A 22,480-nucleotide genomic window follows, 5' to 3' on the forward strand; every position below is an offset into this window, starting at 1 on the left:
AATAAACAGTATATTATAATAGGTACATATTATGATTTGCGTTCAATATGGTTGTTGCTTTTCACAATAACAATAATAATATCGTTATCTACGTGTAAAGCGGCGCATTCGTGATAACTGCACCGTGCAATGTGCATTCGTTTAACGCGGCTCTTACTACACAGTACATATGACGGTCGATCGGTCGAAGCGAGATCAATAGGCATCTGTTGCAATTAAACTTCACAGTATTGCACTGTAAAATACTTTTGTAGGGTTCCCTAAAGTCTATTCGTCCCTCTTTGTTTTCCGTTTCTAGACTTCGCATTAGCACTACGATCGGTGTCGTGTTTAGTTGGCCCGGAGTTTTTGTACACCGCAATCATGAATAAACAATTAGATCAGCTCACGGACGTGTTCATATCGGATGAGGTGTTGTTGATGTGCCACAACTTGGCGCTGCTCACGGAAAAGGAAGAGGTCGCCGCTCTGCTCATTGGCCAGGTAAGCGTGCCGATGCAAGTTTTTGCCATACCTAGCACGAATGCGTCCACTTAATATTGGTTTTTCTAGAAAATAATACACGAGAATGGGACCACTGTGTCCGTTTCGGCGCTGTCGATACCACCTCGGGGAGAGATAAAAAAGGACCGAGTAGAAATCATGTCCGAAGACTTGGTAAACGCTATGGAAGATGCCAAACACTTTTCCCGCATCAAAGGTGCTAACTTGAATGTCATTGGCTGGTATCATTCACATCCTCACATAACTGTATGGCCTTCTAATGTCGGTGAGTATTTAATTATTTCAAATAATATTTATAATTAGTGTACCTATACCTAATTGAAAACATTTAAAATCACATCATCAATGAGATCTAGTATTCATACTGAAATTCAATTTAATATTAAATTATGTACTTATGCATAAATAAATTTTTAAAATTAAAATATCAATAAAATCCTTTTAAATACTCTAGATAATAGTGTTATCTATAAGTTTGATAATAGGTAAATTGATCCTAATACTAAAACTAACAATATAAAATTGATTCATATGAAAGTAAATTTGCTATTTTATGTTTGCAAGACAAATCATCACATATGGTTAGAACATCTTCTTAAGAGGCATTGCTATGGTTATTATTTAAGAGACAACTTTTAGGCAATTCATAATCTCGTCTTAGCCGCCCAAGATCTATGTGTTAGTTGAAAGTGATTATTTATGTAAGTGAAATGCAATGCGGGTACTGGCTGGAGTACGCGCATGCACATGTCAATAACTTGATAACAATAAAAATTCACTATACAAATTTAATGACAACTTACTTATTGATTTGACAAAATTTAAGTTAGTCAACATCGTCTGATCTTAATTCTGAAAAAAAAATTTTAATTCAGCAGAAAAATGTCTGTTGGATTGTACGAAACATTTTGGTTTTAATTTAAATTTTAAATTTAATATTGATTTGAAAAAATTCATATTTTCAAGTTTTTATTACCATTTCATTAGAATATAAGATTTAATTTTTACAAAGTATTCTGTACGATCTATAGACAATTTTCTGCAGAGTTCAGAATTGTTTTCAGAATCAAAATTGGACATCTTTTTAATTTTGTCAAAACATTACTTCTTTTGAGCTCAAATCGACGGCAGTAGCAAGGCCCCTTAAACAAAACTAATCTTGTGTATTTAGCATTGATAAAAAAATGGATTAAACCATTTGATAATTAAACTTAAAGTTAAAAATATCTGTGTTTTTATATTCACTTTTTTCAATATTTTTGCAATTTATAATAGTTTTTAAATAATTTAAATATCTTAGAAACTCATGATTTTCATACAATTTTAATAATTATGTAAAAGTTAATAGTTATATTTGTTTAAAACGGTTAAGTCTATTACGGAGCTTATTTTAAAGGGCTTCTAATTTCAAAAAGAATGACTATAATTACTATGATTAAATTATTCATAAACAATCAATTATAAAGTTATAGCAAATGCATTACATTATTTATAATAAATGGTAATTTATGTTTTAATAAACTACCATTTATGTTCATAAAATATTACTCTACTTATACAATGATACATTATTTATTAAAAAAAAATAAAGTTAATATCTAATTTTGATTTTTATAATTTTTCAGATTTACAAACTCAACTAAACTTACAAAATATGGATTCATGTTTTATCGGTATAATTTGTTCATCATATAATACAGACACTACAACAATGGTAAGAAAATAAATAACTGAAGTACCTACTAGTATGCAAGGCATTTTTGACTGTTGAACTCTGATAATTCAACATAGTATTATTTTAATGATTATGTGAGATATAAAATAGTAATTTACAGCATTTTAAATGCAAAAATTGTCTTAAACTAAATATTTTTAATACTGTATTAATGTGATTAATAAATTCATTAATTTTTAAATTTCCAAAAAATCTAGAATTTATGTATTTTCATACACATTTATTAGCCTAATATTAACATATCACCATATTAGTCATGCTACATAAATAAATGTTAATATAATTCTACAATATTGTTTTTAAAATTATATAAACATGATTTAATTTTTAAAACTAATATGAATAATTGTTTAAATATTAAAAAAAAAAAAAGTATAAATCATTCATTACATTGTATTGTTTGTATTTTGTTTTGATATTTATTACTTGAATGAGCTAAATAACTACAAACAACATATATTTTGAAATGAAATTCCATGAGTGGTATACTACAATTTATGACTTAAAGTGCAAAAACTATATTTAGTTTTAAACTTGATTCATGCAGCTTTTAAGAGTAAAATAATTTAATTTATTAACTAAAATCTTCACATTCAAATATTGATATATCTAAATTATATTCAATTCTATTTATTACTTACAAAAACAAAAATAAATCTTATGGCCTAAACATTTTTTATTTATTTACTCAATATTTTCACGAATATACTGTAGCAAATTCTAAAATAACTAGAACACAGTGGATTAACATATAATATTATTGTATTAACTTACTGAATAATTGAACAACTTAAGTTTGATATACTTTCATTCAGTTGTTTTTTTTCATCATCATGTCTTTAGATAATTTTGATTTACTTTAATATTCTTTAAAATATAACTAATGGAGTGAATTTCTCTCCTCAAATTATGCTAAACCTAAAATTAATAAATTATTTGTGCAATTATATCTTGTCAAAGTGCTATAATTCATTCTTTATACATTTAAAATAAAATAATAATATAAGTATTGTTATGCTACTAGAATTTTCAGAATATAATTATTATAACTCATTGTCTCAGTAAATACTCATTTAATATGAAAAAGTAATAGATATTAGTATTTATTTTAAGCTAGATTTATAAGACCTTAAAGTGTGCTACTTTGATTGTAAATTTAAATAAAAATATTAATAATATTACAATATTGTAAATCATTTGTTTTAGATGAAAGAAATGAAAACAGTATGCTTTCAAGCGAAACAAATAAATGGTATGGTGCATAGAATAGATGTTAAATTTCAGGTTGCACCTACAACCTGCACCAGTCAATTGTCATTTGGGGTAATTACTTATTTATATTTTTATGTTTAATCAAATACTATACATAATTAATATTATAATTATATAAATCTGAGGTCTGCTGCTTGCTTTAAATATTATAATTTATTGATTGATGTATGTTATTAACAAATTTGAACCTCCTTTTCTTATATTGAAATATATCATGGTATTGGACATAATCTTATTAATTTATTTTTATTTTTTATTTATCTTAATATGTATTACTTCATATTGATTTAGTTGCAGATTAATACATTTATAATTTTTACTATTACCTTAAATAAATAAATATATAATAATTTACACTTAAATTACATAAAATAGTTACAAAAGAATAATGATATTTACACTTGTAAGTAAGAAAAAAGTAATTTTCATATTAAAGCAATAACTTATTTATTTAGCGTTTTTTTGATAATATTTTGTATAAATAACAGTTTTAATTATTTTATATTCAATTTAAGTAATACAGGTTGGTTCCAACAATATATATATATATATTAATTAAATAGATTGATAGCATATTCCAAAATTTTGAAATTATTACAAATCAACAATTTTTATTGTAGCTTGAGCAATATTTCTGATAGAAATTGATCTAGAATATTGTTTGTTCTGTATAAAGATTTAAAATTTTCATTACACAATTTAATATTTTAGATGATTATAAATTGTGTATGACACAATCTTTTTTTTCTTTTTTGTGTATAAATCTGATCAAAGAAATATTTATAAATATAGCTAATTTATGTTTATATTTTTAGGTAATTGTAAAGCATATTGAAACATTGTATGACGAACTTATAAAAAATTATAATGAAGCAAATGAAGGTGATATAAGTCCAATGGCTCAGCTTCATAATGATTCAGGTAATTCTATCATGAAAAAAGTTTTTCTAAACAATCTAAACTATCATTTTTGTGTAATATGGAGTCGACCACTTAAATAACTTTAAAGATTAACATTTATGTCTGAAATACCAAGTTTTAAATTATAGTACACCTTAACATTTATTCATTAAGCCATGTTCCTTTACTTTTATTAGTTTTGTAGTGAAATGTCTTATTTTTATTAATATTCTATTCCATTCAAAACCATAATAGAGTTGTTATTTCATCATTATTACATAATTCAGTTTAATGAATAAATGGAGATATTATTAATAATATTTTGGTTTTTAGTATATACGTTATCTGGAATACATATGTTGGAAACAGTGGCTAAACCTATGCTGCAAATGTTAGAAACACAACGTGATAGTTCAACTAAAAGAATTCAAAGTCTTCAATCAAAACTAGAACAGCTGTCATTAGGTATTAATGATGAGTCATATTGTGACGGTACAAACAAAAATTATGATGATCAAGAAAATAGTGATGATTCTTCTGAAGGCTTGATCACTTCAGTACTAACAAAAAATCAACCCAAAGATAAAAAAAAAGCGAAAAAGTCTAGTATGGTCTCCTCTCCTGTGTAAATTCATGAATAATGAGTATCTTACTATATTTTTTGATTACTTGTCATTTTTTTTTTTAAATATAATGTATATTGTTTAATGTATATAAAAAAATTTTGTTGAAATGTTTTTTTTTTTAATTATTATTATTTATAGTTTTACTGATCACCTATATACAGTTTGGGACATTTTTGTGAGTAATTTGAATGAGCCAAGAAAATATTTTATGGATGGTAAAAATTTTGAATTGCATAATAGACATTTTATCTATATAATATATTATTAAAGACAAATCATTTATTTCCAAACGAAAATTAAATGTAAGAACGTTATATAAATGTCATAAATTAGCATTGTTTTCAAATGTATAAAATAATATTATATGGGCTGTGAATTAAATTTTATGTTAACTATACTCTTTAAACAGTTTAAATCTATGGAACTACAAAATGTGTTTTTATTTAAAATTTAAAATTTATAGTCAAAAGTGGGAAACTTAGTTACCACTTACTGTATAGTAAGAATCAAATGAAACTTGTAATTTAGGTCATTTCAATTGATGTATTAAATATGAACTCATTGATAATTCAATGCATTCAAAAATGTTGAGCAATCTGTTAGCATATATTAATAAATATATTTTATCTTATATTTACATTATTTCTAAAGAAATTTATTTTACTTAAGTATTATGTTATTATATATAGAGAATTATAATGAATAATAATATTCATTAACATTTTAAGTCTAATATTTTTGAATTATAACAGAATGATAAATTGTTATGCGTTTTTTTAATATATATTTTTTCAACAGAACTTCAGATATCTATAAAAAAAAATTTAATTTAAATTTTTAATTTTATGAAATTTAAATTTCAAGCCTTAGGTATAAAAATTAAAAATATATTTTAATTACAAAATAATTAATACATTTTCATAATTTTATCAAATTTAGTATAAATATTAAACTTATTAAAACAAAATTTTTAAATTGCTAAAAGAATAAATTAGGTAAGATCGTTTTAAATAGCCAACTTTTTTAACCAGACCTAAAATGTTTATTCATTTCAAAACAAAAACTTGAGAATTTCAAATGCCCATAACTAGCATAAAATTTAACTAAATATTTTGAAAATTTCATTGAGTATGTAAAATTATATGCAATTTACTCTATTAGTCTAAAAAGTAAAACTTTTAAAAAACATAGTACTAAAAAAGTACTAAAAATGTTAGGAATTATTCAAAATATTCACATTTTAAATGAACTATTAACTTAGCGTTTTTTTTTTTTTTTTTTTTAAGTGATTGTATCTATTTGTTCATTTTTTTTGTATAACAGTAAAAAATAACCTTATGAGGAACCCAACATTTTTAACAAATTTTTTTTTGACTTATAGAACCTCATAAGATTCAGGAGGCTCATGATTATAAAATAGCTCAAAAATATATTACAAATTATAAAATATTATAAAATAAAATAAAATATGAATAATATATGCTAATAAATACACTAAACATAAAAAATAATATAAAATACATTAATTTATTTGGAGCAACTAAAAACGCCCACTCAATAAATTTTAAATAATAAATATAATATTATAAACCACTGTCAGCAGTAGAGTTTAATTATATATGTAAATATTAGTTAAATTATATATAATAGATGATTAACACCTGATTTATAAGATCCATTTTTAAATTTTATGGCAAATAATAATCATTAATTTGTGAATCTAAAATATATATGAACAGATTCTTGCAAAGATTTGTATATAAACAAATGGTAAATTTAATATAGTTCTAAAATTTGACAAAATGTTATACATACCATAAAAAACATTGACGTATTATATTAGGTATTATATTACAAACACCAACAATTAATACATACTGTCAGGTAGTTTAATTTGGTAATAAAATGATTTACAACACTGAATTTAACACCAATAGTATATACATGCTATAACATATATATATATATATATATATGTGTTGATATATATATATATAAGTATATAATTTAATATAAATGTAAAATAAACGAAATGCTTAATCGTATAACTTGTAATTAATAAATCATACATGAAGATATTTTACTTAATGTTGAACACATATTACAGAAAAGAACTCATTATAATTATGTTTAAAGATATATTCAATTAACAATATACACCGAAATGTCTCGTACTCATAAATTCCCAGTCACCTAGCTCAAGTATAATCCACTTAAGACTAAATATAGTACATAATATTTTGTGTGCAAACTAGTTGAACAATTTATATCTACTTGTAGTACAAAAATTATAAACTATACTAATAAATAACTAATTAATTACAGTAAAACTAATTGAATAGGAAACGATCAAAATACACAACCCGTTAAGACTACCTACTATGTAACTAGATTGATGTAACATTAGATGGGACCGAATAAAAATATTAGGAGAATCAACTATCCACTAGATTGGTATTCCAATATTTCCGAGACATTTGGCATACATAGTACATTATTATTATAAATAATTTATCGTAAACAGTTCTGATTAAAACATAATACAATAGTAAAATAATATGATGAAATGTTTAATAGTATTTTTTTGATAAATAAAAAATTGCACGTGAACTTTCTTATCTCAATTTAAATACAAGTATATTATTTTTGTAAATATAATATGGAGATGAAATTGATAAACAGTCACTTTTTTTACTGTTAGGTAATTAACAATTTGTATTTTATTAAAAATCAAAAATGTTTGTTAATTTATATAATTATTAATTGAATATTGCCATTACAACTTAGAACTTAGAATATAACCATATACAATTTTGAACTTCTAAATCATATTATATTTTTTTATAAATAGTGCATTATAATTATCTTTAAATCAAAAATAATTAATATATTTTATTTAAATTGAGATTTTATAAAGTAAAAATTATAAAATACTTGTACATTGTACTTAAGTATTTCTAAAAATACTATTAAACTTTCCAGATAACTATTTATAATATATACCACAGATAAACAAATAACTATGAAATGTATAATAGAAATAATAATAATAATAATAATAATAATTATAATTAAAACAACGTACAAATTAATAGTACAATTTTACAACATTGTTTACTTAAATAAAATCTAGATTAAAACATTAAGCCTTAGAGGGAATGTATTTGGGACGAGAAACAAATTTATTTCAATATAAATACAAATTTAATAACATTTTGATTAAAAAAAAAAAAAAAAAAAACAATAATAATTAGTATATTATAATTAAAAAAGATGCCATTTTCAGATGAAATGTTACATTATATTTATAAAAATAATAACTAAATATGAAATGACGGTATTTACCTTAAATAATAATAAATTTGTAAAAATAATTCATAGTAGATGAAGTTCTTGTAAAAATGTTACGGTTTATGTTATAAGTTTAAATTGATCGATTAAATTTGGCTAACCAATTTATATAATATATACATATTTTTAACATGTAAATCTTACAATGTTTTTAAAAATTTTTTCATATTGCTAAACTTTATAGCAAATAAAGAAAACTTCTAACAAAACATTTACACAGTTCTTGGTATTTATTCAATTATTATTGGACTGTTTTAATTATTACTGATTGATTCAGTTAAATTGTAGATAATATGCATTATATAAAATATTTGCCATTTAGTATTATTTACAGTAAGGAACCTACAATTGTTAACTTTTTGAAATAATTTAGTATTTATTTTTCAATAGATTTTCTTGCATCATTTAGAAATATTAAGTAAACACAAACAGTAAAAATACTTAACAATATGGTTATTTTCAAATGATCAAAAATACAAATCACAAAAATGATATACCACATGATATTTAATAAAGAGAGACTTCATAGATAAATCATTATATTCAGTTTGGTTTACATTAATATGTAATCCTATAATAGTTTGGAATTAAGTTTTGATAAATATGAATTGAAATATTTTATGATATAACATGTATGTAATAGTTAAATACTTTACTAATCATTAAAAATATATCATTCAAATACAGTCACTTGAATAATTATTTAAAAAAATTATTTATTATGAATTGGGATTTATTTTTAACTTATCGTAATTTGTAATTAATAAACAATATAAAATATTTATATATATATATATCGAGATTTAATTAAGAAAAAAAATGAGTTTCAATTGATATTTGATTAAAAACAAGTATTAAAAATTTACAACTAAATGGCAAAATCATTAACAAATAAAATGAATTTATATTTGATATAATGTTTAATACATTAAACTGTATAATTTGTGATACATAGTTATATTAAATTAAATAATACATTTATTATATATATTTTTAATTCATTTAAACATGAATTTTAAAAATATATATAGATTTATTTATAATATTAAACAAAAATAGTTATATAAAAACATTGTTATTTTTAAAAGTAGAAATCCCAAAAAAACATAAAAGATCATTTTAAACAAAATTTTAGTGCTTTTGAAAAATAATGACTGAAGTTCAGTCATTAGATAATATATTATAATGTATGAAATAGTTATCAAATAGATGGTGTAGTTTTATATTATAATGCTGTGAACATAACATAATTATTATGTTGTTTCTGATTTAAAACAAATTTCAAATATATTCATAAAATAATATCCATTAATTCTGTTATAATACATTGGATAATAGCATATTCATAATAATGGTTTAAATATAACTATCTACACTTTATTGGCTATGAACCATCAAATTTCAAAAACGTGTCAGCAATGAACATGTCATTATAAATGTATTGCACTGATTTTTATGGCAAGAGCTTTTAAATCTACAATGTTAAAATTTCAAGATACAATCATATTTTTCACTATTGGATGTAATATTCTGTTATTATTGCAGCAGATTCAGTCTGATTCTAAATACAGCATCAAAATAAATGTTAGGTACATTAAGATATAAAAATATACCCTTATCGGAGTGCCAACGATCACGGTTTTACAATACGGAAATGACTAAGACACAATTAGCAATACAAGAATATTGAAATAGTGTACTTAATAATATGATATGAGATTAATAATTACAACTTCAAAGAAATTTTGTTTTATAAATAGTTATAATTTGATAACCTAAATGATTTTAATTGCATCATTGAAATACTAATAAATATATTGATTTGTTAAGTTGTCAATTTGTCATTAACATTACTGTAATTTTAATTTTAATTTTAAAAAGTGAATAATATTTTTATAGATTGAGAATATAAAATAATATACCACAGAATAATGACGACAGATCTACCAATTAGTAATAGTATTTTTTATAACGGATATCTCTGAATAGGGATGTCATAATTAGAAAAGCTATTTATCCAAAGTTAAAAAACATGACTATCACATAGTATAATTCAAACTAGAGAATGGATATCAAGTTTGGTCGTTAATATAAAACTATTACTAATAAATGATAGTAACAGAGAAAAGTTATATTGATTGTTTGAATAAAACTTATATCAGCTTCCTTAATTTTACCATACAAATTAAAATGCTATACAAGAAAAGAAATTAAGTAAATTTATCTGATGTTTACTATTTTCATTTTAAATTAAATAATTCAAAATAAACATCATTCAATAATGTTATTCTGTGAATCTTAATTAACATAAGAAAATGTATTGATAAATTATATAATTTTAAACTTCATACCTTTTCATAACATTTTAGCTGAGGATGAGTTTGATTTTGATTACACTAAATAATAGTGTAAATAGAAAACTAAAGAAACACTCAGGCTGACAAATAATAATAATAATATAAAAAAATTTACCCAGATCAAAATTTAATATGCCAAATACTTGTAAATAGATACATATAAGCTCTATAAACACCAATTTAAAATTCAGGCACAATACACTCTATATGATAAATTCAGTTTAAACTGTATTTTAAAGTTATTTCATGTCTTTAATATTTTTTTGGGAATCTACATAGTTTTTAACTCGTAGTGATAATTTTTGTTAAACGCTTAGGGTAGTTTATGAAAAACTATCAATTGTGAATTTAAAAATCTGACAAAAAAAAGATGAATAACAACCCGATGACGGTGAGGTGAAAAAAATGGTGAACAATACTGAATGTTTCAAAAAAAAAAAAAAAATTAAATGCATTTTAATACTACATTAATAAAAAAAAAAAGTTTAAGTTATAATCAATTGTAATTATTTGCCACATTATGTTTCTTGGTCACCATACAATTGTCATCACTCCTTAATCAGTATGTAGTTCATCGATTGTCTTCAATGTCCCTAAACTAATATATATCCAGGCCAATTACATTTTCTCCTGCTCCTCCAAATCCTGACAAATTATAATCGCCCATGCCACTTCCACTATCTTCTCTCGGTGTCCCTGGGCCACCTGGCGCAGGTGAATTTTTCATACCATCTAGTCCTTCACCGTTCAAAACCGAATTCATTGTATTAGGACCCATTGGTCCTAATGGTCCACTGTCTGATGCATTATTCATTGGAAAATCCTGAAAATAGTTTTATGTATTTTAAGGAAACAGTAATTGAGTTTGAAATATACATATTTGTCAAAATTCTCTTAATTTATAACTTACACCAGGCATATTCCCTCCAGTAACCGGCTTCATCATTGTGTACATACTTTCTCCTCCAGAGTTTGAAGAATCTTGAACATTATTGCTCAAATTAAGATCACAAATAACTTAATGAACTACCTATATTTATTTATTTTACCTTGAGGACTTTGCATTATTGGTGTGCCTGGTCCAGGAGGGCCGCCTGATCCCGAGGGTCCCTAGATAATATTTTATTTAATACCCTAAATCTCTTTTTATCAATATTTTTACTGAATCGCAGTTAAAACTATTAAAACTATAAGTATCCATATAAATCTAATTTAGAAAAAAAGTTATGTTATGTATTTTAAAAATAAAATATTAAATTTAAACTTACTCCATACGCTCCTGGTGATGATGATGAATAACTCATTGGCTGAAAAATATTAATAAAACATTTAAATTAGTTCAATGAATTGATTTTTTTCTTAAGGTTACTGAATAACACTTCATGAGTTATAATTCTAACAAAACCATTTGATTAAAAGAAAAAGGAATCCTATACAATATTTTTATTTGTAAATTACAACTTTGAACTGTTGAGGCCATGTGCCATCACAATTTAATTCAATCACGATCAATGTCAATTATTAAAGTTTTATATACAATAAATATTAAAACTTGATTCTAAATAATTAAAATTATATCAATGCATTTTTTTTTAAATTTCCGACAATTTTGCTTTAAAAACCTTGAAATGTTTATAAATCAGATAGGGTTGCCAGGTTTGATTTTGAGCAGTCGCTGAATTAATCAAAACCTTAAATGGTGATGTAAATAAATATAAATAAAAAAAAGTTTATTAGCTTTAGTAATACAGTGAAACTTTCATATAATGAACTTCTATTTTACGAAATATTTTTAAGAACTATGACCCTCTTTGTTATTGATGCAAACGAGTATACATACAAATTTTCTCTTCGTCCATACAAAAAAAATGTCAAAACATAAATGTTTATCTATCACCAATAAATTTTAAATTTTAAATGAAGTCGATGAAGGTGTTAAAAAAAAGTACAATTTACAAAAACAATAAACAAACAAAATTCACTGATTATTTTACTAAAAATTAAATTAAACTGTATAATGATATTTAATGTTGTTTTTACATAACACATTCAATATAGAAGTATATACATACATACATAATTACATTTTAAAAAAAGTTGAAAAAATACATAATTCTATTTAACAAATTCCTCCACATAACAATTTTTTTTTCTTGCTTTTTCAACTTTAGTTTTTCTGTTATCAGATCTATATAATAACTAATAAGTAACATATCAATTAAATTAGCATTTTATTTTGATTCAAATAGTTCAATTCTCTTATGAAAGAAATCGATTTCATTTTGGAGACTATTATTTTCTTGCTTTAATCAGATACTACAGAACTAAGATAATTGATTTTAAACAAAAGTGACTGATTTAGAATCGTGAATATGAAAGTTCTTTTTATAACTAATAAATTATTATTACTTTATTTTGAAGGTTCCTTTAAGTTCAATGTAATTTGTTATTATTTAATATTTAGTTTACATAATTCACTAAAAAACTATTTATATATTAAAGACTGAAATATCAATAATAATAAATATAAAATTTATATATTTATTAATAAACAAAAATAAATAGTAATATTTGTGTTGTAGAGTATTGGTTTGAATATTAGTTCAAAGTTTATGCAAAAATGTTTTTTTCAAATATATTGATTATCAGTTTTATGTTGTATAAGAGAATCAGATATTGAAAAAAAGTTCGACCTATTCTTATTAATATCGTTTTTAATCATTTTTCAGTATCACAATTCACTAGTATAATAAAGTGAGTAAATAAAAAGATTGTATTCAAATTCTGTAAAAAAAAACAATATAAAAAGCACCATACCTACATTTTAATTTAACTCAACGCGATAATAGCTTATCAATAACAATGCATATGTTAATTAAACAACAGTTAAACTAGTGCTATTTGATAAACTTGATATGTATTTATATAACTTTATTACAGCCAATCTATGAAAGTTAAATATAATAATATTATAAAGGATAAAATAAGAATAGATAACTCACAGTATTTGCATTTGGTTGCCATTGTGGTCTTCCAACAAGTCCGCCCATAGATAAAGGCATGTTTGGTCCGCCACCACCAGGGCCTAAGGTTGTATTAGGCGGAGGTCCGCGCATTCCAGGGCTATAAGATCCTAATGGACTCATGTTTTGAGTGTTTTGACCTCGAGGAGGATTCATACGAGGATTCATTGGTCCCATACCTCCTGTTCATTAAAAAAAAATAAAACACATGAAAAATGTATGTTTTTTTTTTTATATATATAATATTACATTTACATAAGCAACAACTAATTATGAAGTGCATATAATGAACAAACATAATATGTTGAAGCATAGTTCTTATAACTTGAATATTAAAACAATATATGTATTTTTAATATATTAATTTAATGTGCTTTAAAATAAATTTGTAACAAACAAATAATATATACATTATTATGAAATTATAGATTAACAAATTAATATCAATTAATTAAAACAACCTTAATAAAATAAAATAAAAATTTAAGCAACCGAATTAGAAAAATTGTATCAATCCAAACTATTTCATAACTATAAATAATTAATAATTAAAACTTCCAACAATTATTTATTGAAATACCATTTTATTTATTTTAGAATTAATAAAAATAATAATAGACATTATGGCACTCAACTGGTAACAAAAAGTATATACCTTAAAAGTAAATCTATGTAAAAAGTATCAGATGATAAAATACCCACAATTAAAATGTATGCTTCACCATTGAACAAATTTGTGTTCAATGAGAAATCATAGTACATAATGAAAAATTATATTGAGTTAAAATATACTGTTGGCCTATAGAACTAAAGATATTTTATTATATTTATATTGCTATTAGTAATTTATTTTTCTAACAATAGGTTAACTAATTTTTGGCAAAAACACACTTATATTATATAGAATTATTAATTATTATAACATAATTAATATTTAATATAATATTGCTATCTATTATTAACTTAAAAGTCAATGCCGATGTGCTGTTAAAAGGTATGATTAGATTTGTGGAATAAATATAGTGAACTAAATCTAAATATTTTGAAAAATTTCTTGTTTATAGAAAATAATAATAAATGCCATAACAAAAAATTAACTAAAAATAGTTGTCTTTTCTAAATATCCAACTTTGTCAATATTTTTAACTTAAAAATATCAATAAAAAAATGTTTGTTTATTGTTAATATTTGTTATTCCTAAGTACTAACTAGATCCAATTTGCTATCAAAAACCATCAATTACGCTAAAAATTGAAGCATTTTACTACTCATACAGTTTATAGTAGATCTCTTCTATCTCACAAAAATACATATAAATAAAAAAAACACATTAATATCAAAACATTTATTGTTACACAAAGAATCTGAAATGCATATTAAATTGCAAGAAATTTAATTAAAATGCATCTATGAAGTATGTTAGTAATGAATTATACAGTATTTTATTAACGTATTTTAATGATGTTAATACATTTTTAATAATTTAGTAATATTAAAATGTTAATTTTTATATTTTTCAAAAATTGTATTATACAGAATTAAGTGTTTTTAGTTAGTATATTAGATGTAAACTGACTATGAAATTAATAAAATAATATTGTACTCAACGAAATATTTTTAATGAATTAATAAAAAATCAAGAGTATATTGAAACTTTAACACTAATAGTCAGGCTTAGGATAAAGCCAGGGTTTTATTTTGGGAGACAAGTTAAAAAAAGTTAGTAAATAATACTAAACATTCTTATAATTTAAACAAAAATTAAATTTGTAATGACCTCTACATTTTAATCGTTTAGTAATTTTTTTATAACATATAATTAATTATTAATTATACAAGTACAAAAAAAAATTGTAGAATTCAGATCCTATCTTTCTGGCTATGTCTCTGCTTATAGTATTGCATGGCTTGGTTTTAGATATTTTTAACGTAGACATTTGGACATTTATTAGATTCCCTTTAATAGTATATTCATAACTAGTTAGAACGAACTGATCCATCTACCTAACTCACAGTTAGTCAACCCCACTTTTGTTTATTAAAATAATCAATATCCAATATTAAAATGGAAACTATTAATTTGAATATTAATTCAAAAGAATAATATATTTTTCTAGTATAAATAAGTTTGTAAAAAGGATTTGATTTACTATCTATGAGATTTATTCACTATAATTATTTAAAATTTGGACAAAGTGAAGAAAATTGTAAAACCTTCCATTTAGTCCAATCTTTAAATACATTACATAAGTTAAAAGTACAGATTTTTTTTTTTTTTTGATAGATGACTTCAAATCAAATTAAAATTTGATAAAATAATACTGTTTTATAAATATTTAATTACAAAAAAAAAAAAATTAACACTTATTCAAAATTTGTTTTCAGACGTATGTTGATCAAATTTTACTTTTCAACCAAAAAACTGCTAAAGTAAAACAATTTTTAGCTAAATATGAAAATTTATATTCAAAGCATAATTATTAATAATAAATTATTTATTCAATAATTAGATCTTACGAAAATTTTATACTCCTTAAAGTAACATTTAAAATAAAAATGTAGAAAAGAAGCTGTGTAGTACAACAAATAAAATAGAAAAAATAATGGAAATCATTTTTAAGTTTCTTCCCTAAATAGTTCGAATTTCACTTCATTTGTAGTAAACTATAATCATTTTATTCATTTTTATTATTAATTGAAAATATAATTCACCAAATATGAACACACATTTTAATTACTTCTTAACAACATCAAACACAATTTATGAGTTTGAATTAAGTATGTATCAAGGGAAATGGCAGTGTTTAATGACTATATTAATGAATTTATGATGAAAACTTATTAAAAATTACCATAGAAAAAAATGGAATAATTCACATTTTTTAGATTTTTATATTGCCATTTCTCTTAACAAATAAAATTGTTATACCATGCTTTAAAAAAAAAAAAAATCAACGATGAATAGATCATAATAATTACTTTAAAATAAGAATCCAATACAAAAATCCAAAAATAAAATAAAAGAATAAAGATATTGAATTTAAAATGACTTAAAAAATTAATATAAATTCCAAGAAAAACAAATAGTGTTATTTTATCATCATTATTAAAACATAAACTACAAAATATTTGAGTTAAGAAATAATGTGCATAATAAAATTTAAATAATACTGGCCTACCTTGCCAACCTACAACATATTCTCCAGCTTCACCTACAGGAGAAAAAATTATTAAGCAAATTATTGATTAGTTATGTATTTTATACTTTCATTCCTAATTAATAAAAATTAGTAAAATATAACCTAATTACACAACAAATATTTTTTATTGTTTAATAATTATGATTTTACATTAGATTTGATGTTTTAACATAACATGCCAATACCATAGAATAGCTTACCTTGTCTTAAAGGATCCATCCCAGGCATCATTGGTTGCCCTGTAGGCTAAAATATAAAAATAAATTATTTATTATTTAAAAGTTACTCATGTTATATAGTGACCATTTTATAATTGTAAACTTACAGAATTAAAATCATTTCCTAATTGTGACATGCGAATTCCAGGCCTTGGACCACCTGGATATCGAGGACCCATAAAAGGCTAATACAAAATAAAGTATCAACATGTAAATTTGACTTTTACTTTGTGCAATTAAATATTTAAAATAAAATAATTAATAACAAACCTGATTTGATAACATTTGTCCATGTGATGGTGGTTGAGAATGAGGAGATTGTTGTGTTGAAGGATGACTCGGAGGTGATGGTCTCATAGAAGCATTCTAAAATGTATTCAATGAAATTATTTTTATTTAATCATATGACTGCTATTAAAATTTATAAATAATTTTAAAACACAAACTGGAAAAAATCCACCAGGCATTGGACCTCCTGGCATTCCATCATTTGGAGGCATTTGTCCTAAAGGACTAGGAGAAGGTCCAGCATTCTATAAATAAATATATTTTATTTAATTGTCTTATTAATATTAGTTAATAAAAATAAACATTTTGTGATCTTAATTACTTACATGTGCAATACCATTTACACCATATCCTGAATTTACAAAACCCTAAAAAAAAATAAAAAAATAAAATTATTATAATAACTAATAACTATGTATAATAATTTTTGTAACTATTCAAATGCATACATAATCATGAAATGCTTTAGCTTCACTTGAATGTTCACATGTATCACGGCGTTCTGGAGCTGCACAATATAAATCCCAAAATACACTAAAAATATAAATCAAGTTTATTAAAAATATAATTTGTAAAAATGAAAAGTATATAGCATTAAATATTTTTGACAATGTATGCATTAAACTATAGTAAATTTTAAAACAATCATTAGTATACTAGAATTTAGAAAATAGCTAAGATGTTGCTTATTCAATTTTTTCGATCTTAAACTATAATAAAAAATTTTAGTTATTATTATCAAAAAATATAAATATTCAAAATTAATTTTCAATTCTAAATTTAATCATCATAATTTAATTTTAATAATAAATATACTACTTTATATCTAGTAATAAAATTAAATATGAATTAAAATAATTTATTAAATGATTGTTTACAATGTTTTATCAAATTATGACAGATATAAACCTAATAAGAAATTTAAGAAAATCTGAATCAATTTTTAATTGAAGCATTTTGCTAATCGAGTTTTCATAATAAAACATTATAAATAATATTAAAAAAAAACCGAAAATGGATTTCTAAACTCTTCTAAGCATATAAAGATATAATTAGTTGACATTTTTATAATTACAAATAAAACTTAGTTTGTACAATTAAGTTAGGTTAGTACTTACCACCACCAAGAATGCAGAAATCCTGGTGGTTCACCAAGTGTGATATTCTTTTCCCATCTAATCTAAAATAATAAACAAAAACAACTAATATTAGTACATAATTTATTATTTGGCAAATCATAATGAATAATAAAAATTATTACATCCTATAATTAACATATTCTACCTAATATAAACTTATATATTGAAATAAATATAGAAAAAAAAATATTGTAATAAGTACTCACTTCATTTAAAAATGTTTGAGCTGCTTTCTGAGCTCCAATATGTAATAAATACTCATAAACATACAATGCTAACCTAAAACAAATAAATATCAAAAATTATTCCAATCATTCTTATTAATTTATATATATACAAGTTAGATTAAATTTATAATAAGCAAAGAAACCTCTAAATAGCAAACACTCTTATTTACTCTTATTTAAAGATGTCCACTATTTAGAGTAAGTACATTTTGAAATTTTTAAAAAGTAAATTTGTAAAAGCAAAAAATATGCATTAGATTAAATTTAATTATAATATTATTATTTAATGTTTTAATTATATTATAATTTTAATATTTTAATAATACATATGTATTTAAGTAAACATCAAAATGTTTTTAAAAAAATGCATATACATACATAAATACAATTGAATTTGGTGTGAAAAAAATTGGTCACTGAACAAGTTTGTTATCATTATATTATTGTAAGCTCATTTTACTGTTATCTTTTTACAATTATTTTTATATTAAAATTAAAATAGGTGTTCGATATTCAAAGGTTTTCATAAAAAATAGTAAAATTGACCCCGTTTCCAAAAAAAAAAAATAACTATTTCCTATTGGGAGATTTCTATTTAGGAAGGTTGCACTGTATAGAGTAAATATTTTAACATCCATCACACTCCTTTTTCAGAATTAATAATTAAATTTGCTGTCTTCTTAAACTCAAATTTTAGATTTGAAAAGGTTTAATTTTGAATCTATTTGACATACTTTCAATGACTTCAAACAATAAAAAAGGAGATGCCAGTTAACTAAAATACTGTAATTGGTTTTACTACATTCATATAGTTATAAGATATATAATTTTGAGTTTCAAAACAGAAATTTGGAAACCAACAACATTAATTCTTCAATATTGTAATAATACTTCAAATATGTACAATATTTTTATTGAAAATTAGTAATATCAGCAAAAGCTCAACCTCTCAAATTGCACTAGTAAAAACAAGTGATGAAATATTGTATTAAAATAACCAAAATTACATTAATAAACATTTTTTTTTTAATAATAACTAATTATAGTATTTTATTCTATATTTTATTTATTACTTACATTAGGTTAGGTAAATAAATTAAAAATTGATAGATATAGTTTTATATTTATAGAATTATGTTAGTATAGTACACAACCATATAATATTAATCTTTAACTATCTAACTATTAACCCTATTAAGTAAATTTATTATTAAAATTAGTGTTTATTTTAATTCTAAATTTGTACATGCATTACAACAAAATTCAGTACTTAAAGATGTCTATATCCTAATTTTGATTTTTATACTAATGTAAATATATTTTTTTTTTTTTAATTGGAAATCAAGCTATAATTAAAAAATGATTTGGTTAGAATAACAAGTATTTATATCAAATTGATAGATCAAATAATCAGTGTCTATCCTTACACATTAAGATTTAGATTTTTAAGGAAATACATATTATCTATTATGAATTATCATAGAAAGAACTTTTTTATATTCATATTTGTTTTGTTTACCAAATTCAGATTAATAAAATATACTTTTATGCATTAAGTCATCTATAGTTACAAACATCTGAAATAAATGTTGGATTTTAAGCTTGAATCATTATAAGTTTACCGTGTTTAATTGAAGTAATTATTTTAATAATTGTTTTTTCAACCGAATAAAATAGATATTTTTATATTTTATTATAACATACACATTAACAGTTTTTAGAATATAAAAATTATTATATATATGATTAAATTCACTCACTAATGTTAATATGTTTATTTACTAGTTATACACTAACACCACTAAATTACCGTCAAATATTTTTATCTATACTTTTTCCTTAAAACAATTTTTGTTATATACTTTTTTTGTTTAGTACGTTTTTGCTTTGCCTAATCAATTTGTTTTAAAATCCAAAACCTTTATATATAATATATATTAATTTAAAATACAAAGTGACTTATTACTTAAGTACAAAACTACAGATTTTATTAACAACTAATGAGCTTTAACAATAAGCATCAAAGTTTTTCAACATTTTTAAAAATGCAATGACCAATGTTATACATATAACGTTTATTTCTAGTAATTATTTTAAGCATAAATGAAGTCTGTAATCAATTAATTTACGATAAAGATATCGAGTATTGGAGTGTGATTATAGTAGAAAAGATAATATTTTAATTCATAAATATACAGATTATAATTAAGTCAATAATAACTGATAGGTGATTCAAAAGTAAACTATTATTTTTTCTGATCCAATAGTCATAGAAAAAATCAAAACAATAATAATAAATAAAATTACATAAGCACTTTAAGTTTGATAGTTAATACCTAACTACTTAATAAACTATAAATACATAAGATAATTCTTAAGCAATAAAAATATTATTTATATGAATTGTATTTATATTTTATAGTTATCTAGAGTTAATACCTAATAATAGGTACTATAATAATAAGTTAAATTTCAACACATAAATAAAAATAAATAACACAACAAACAAATGAAATAACTACATAATATATTATATTTACATACATAGATGTACCAACAGTAATCTAAACTTGGAATGAAAACAGTGACTTACTTTTCTCTAGCCTGAGCATCTGATGGCACTGTTGCGCCCTTTCCTTTTGCATACATCTCAATTTAAATTTGTTTAATAGCTTTGACTTAAAACAAACCCTGCAATTACGGCAGCAACAAAATAGGCCACACTATACAGACAATGACAGAAGCGCAATTGTTGTCATTGTAGTGTATATTGTAATGGTAGTTTTCAGGCACGTCTAGATGCTTGTATACTGTCCTTGATCAGTTACTTGCAAATCAGCGACTGGGCAAAGGAAATAAGCACTGAATGTATCGAGTCCCGCGTCTTCGTTTTATGCGTCAGATAAACTACCGAGTCAAACGATTCAAACAGCCGTTTCACGAAATTAATTCAAGATTTGTATAAAAGATTCGATGGTCGCGATGGTTCAGAGATACAAACTTAATTATCCACGCACGACTTCGACACTTGTTTTGCTCCAGAGTACATACACTCGATCTAAGGAGTACGTACCTCTAATAAAATACACGTTTACGGTCGTGATTATATTATATTTTTATCAATGAACGGACAGATGGACGGACGACTGAATGTAATAAAACGATCGCGGAAAGAGTAAAACAAATAAAATCTATTTGAAAGAATAAAAAACACTATATTCTTTTTCCTCCCCGAAAAATTAAATCGATGCGGAGAAAAATATTAGAGCATTACCTACGATCGAGGTGCAGCGGGTAGAGACGACGTCCAAGATAGTCCTTTCCGAAAATGATAATAATCAAACATTGATAAATGGCTGCGGTGTTGCCAACCATCCGGACCACACGATTCCACTACTATTATCGCCTACCCCTTCACTAAAGGTACGTCCCACCATCAATACTGCAGCTCACCGCGTTCGAGCACCGCGTCCGATGACCGAGAAAACACAAAACGAAACAATAAAAAAATAAATTACAAAAATATTATCACCAGTGGGCAGTGATTCGGGTTCCCCACTTAGTACTACTTACACGGTCATATCAAAACAGCCGAAATGACGCGTATAGTTTTTTCTACAGCGTACAAATACACGGCAAA

General features: G+C 23.1%; 2 protein-coding genes across 4 annotated transcripts; one reads left to right on the top strand and one right to left on the bottom strand.

Moving 5' to 3' along the window:
• Positions 1-103: 103 nt before the first annotated feature.
• On the top strand, positions 104-5,296 carry LOC113555775 (lys-63-specific deubiquitinase BRCC36-like). The gene is made up of 6 exons (XM_026960307.2): positions 104-483; positions 553-769; positions 2,130-2,218; positions 3,446-3,562; positions 4,327-4,432; positions 4,745-5,296. Exons 1-6 carry the CDS (start codon positions 364-366, stop codon positions 5,038-5,040), a joined length of 945 nt encoding a protein of 314 aa, XP_026816108.1. The 5' UTR covers positions 104-363; the 3' UTR covers positions 5,041-5,296.
• A 5,424-nt stretch (positions 5,297-10,720) lies between these two features.
• LOC113555823 (single-stranded DNA-binding protein 3-like) lies at positions 10,721-22,146 on the bottom strand. 3 transcript variants are annotated; one of them, XM_026960377.1, is made up of 15 exons: positions 21,434-22,146; positions 18,820-18,892; positions 18,593-18,654; positions 17,924-18,008; positions 17,801-17,842; positions 17,633-17,719; positions 17,457-17,552; positions 17,294-17,371; positions 17,169-17,214; positions 16,948-16,980; positions 13,748-13,950; positions 12,014-12,052; positions 11,795-11,855; positions 11,656-11,726; positions 10,721-11,568 (listed from the first exon to the last, which is right to left on the bottom strand). In XM_026960377.1, the coding sequence occupies exons 1-15, from the start codon at positions 21,487-21,489 to the stop codon at positions 11,344-11,346; spliced, it is 1,257 nt and encodes a 418-aa protein (XP_026816178.1). In that variant the 5' UTR covers positions 21,490-22,146; the 3' UTR covers positions 10,721-11,343. The 3 variants fall into 3 exon arrangements, with proteins under 3 accessions (XP_026816178.1, XP_026816180.1, XP_026816179.1); XM_026960378.2 differs by lacking the exon at positions 16,948-16,980 and having other exon boundaries at positions 10,722-11,568; XM_026960379.1 differs by lacking the exons at positions 11,656-11,726; positions 11,795-11,855.
• Between the last annotated feature and the right edge of the window lie 334 nt (positions 22,147-22,480).

The sequence above is a fragment of the Rhopalosiphum maidis genome, chromosome 3, assembly GCF_003676215.2.
Source record: "Rhopalosiphum maidis isolate BTI-1 chromosome 3, ASM367621v3, whole genome shotgun sequence".
NCBI lineage: Eukaryota > Metazoa > Arthropoda > Insecta > Hemiptera > Aphididae > Rhopalosiphum > Rhopalosiphum maidis.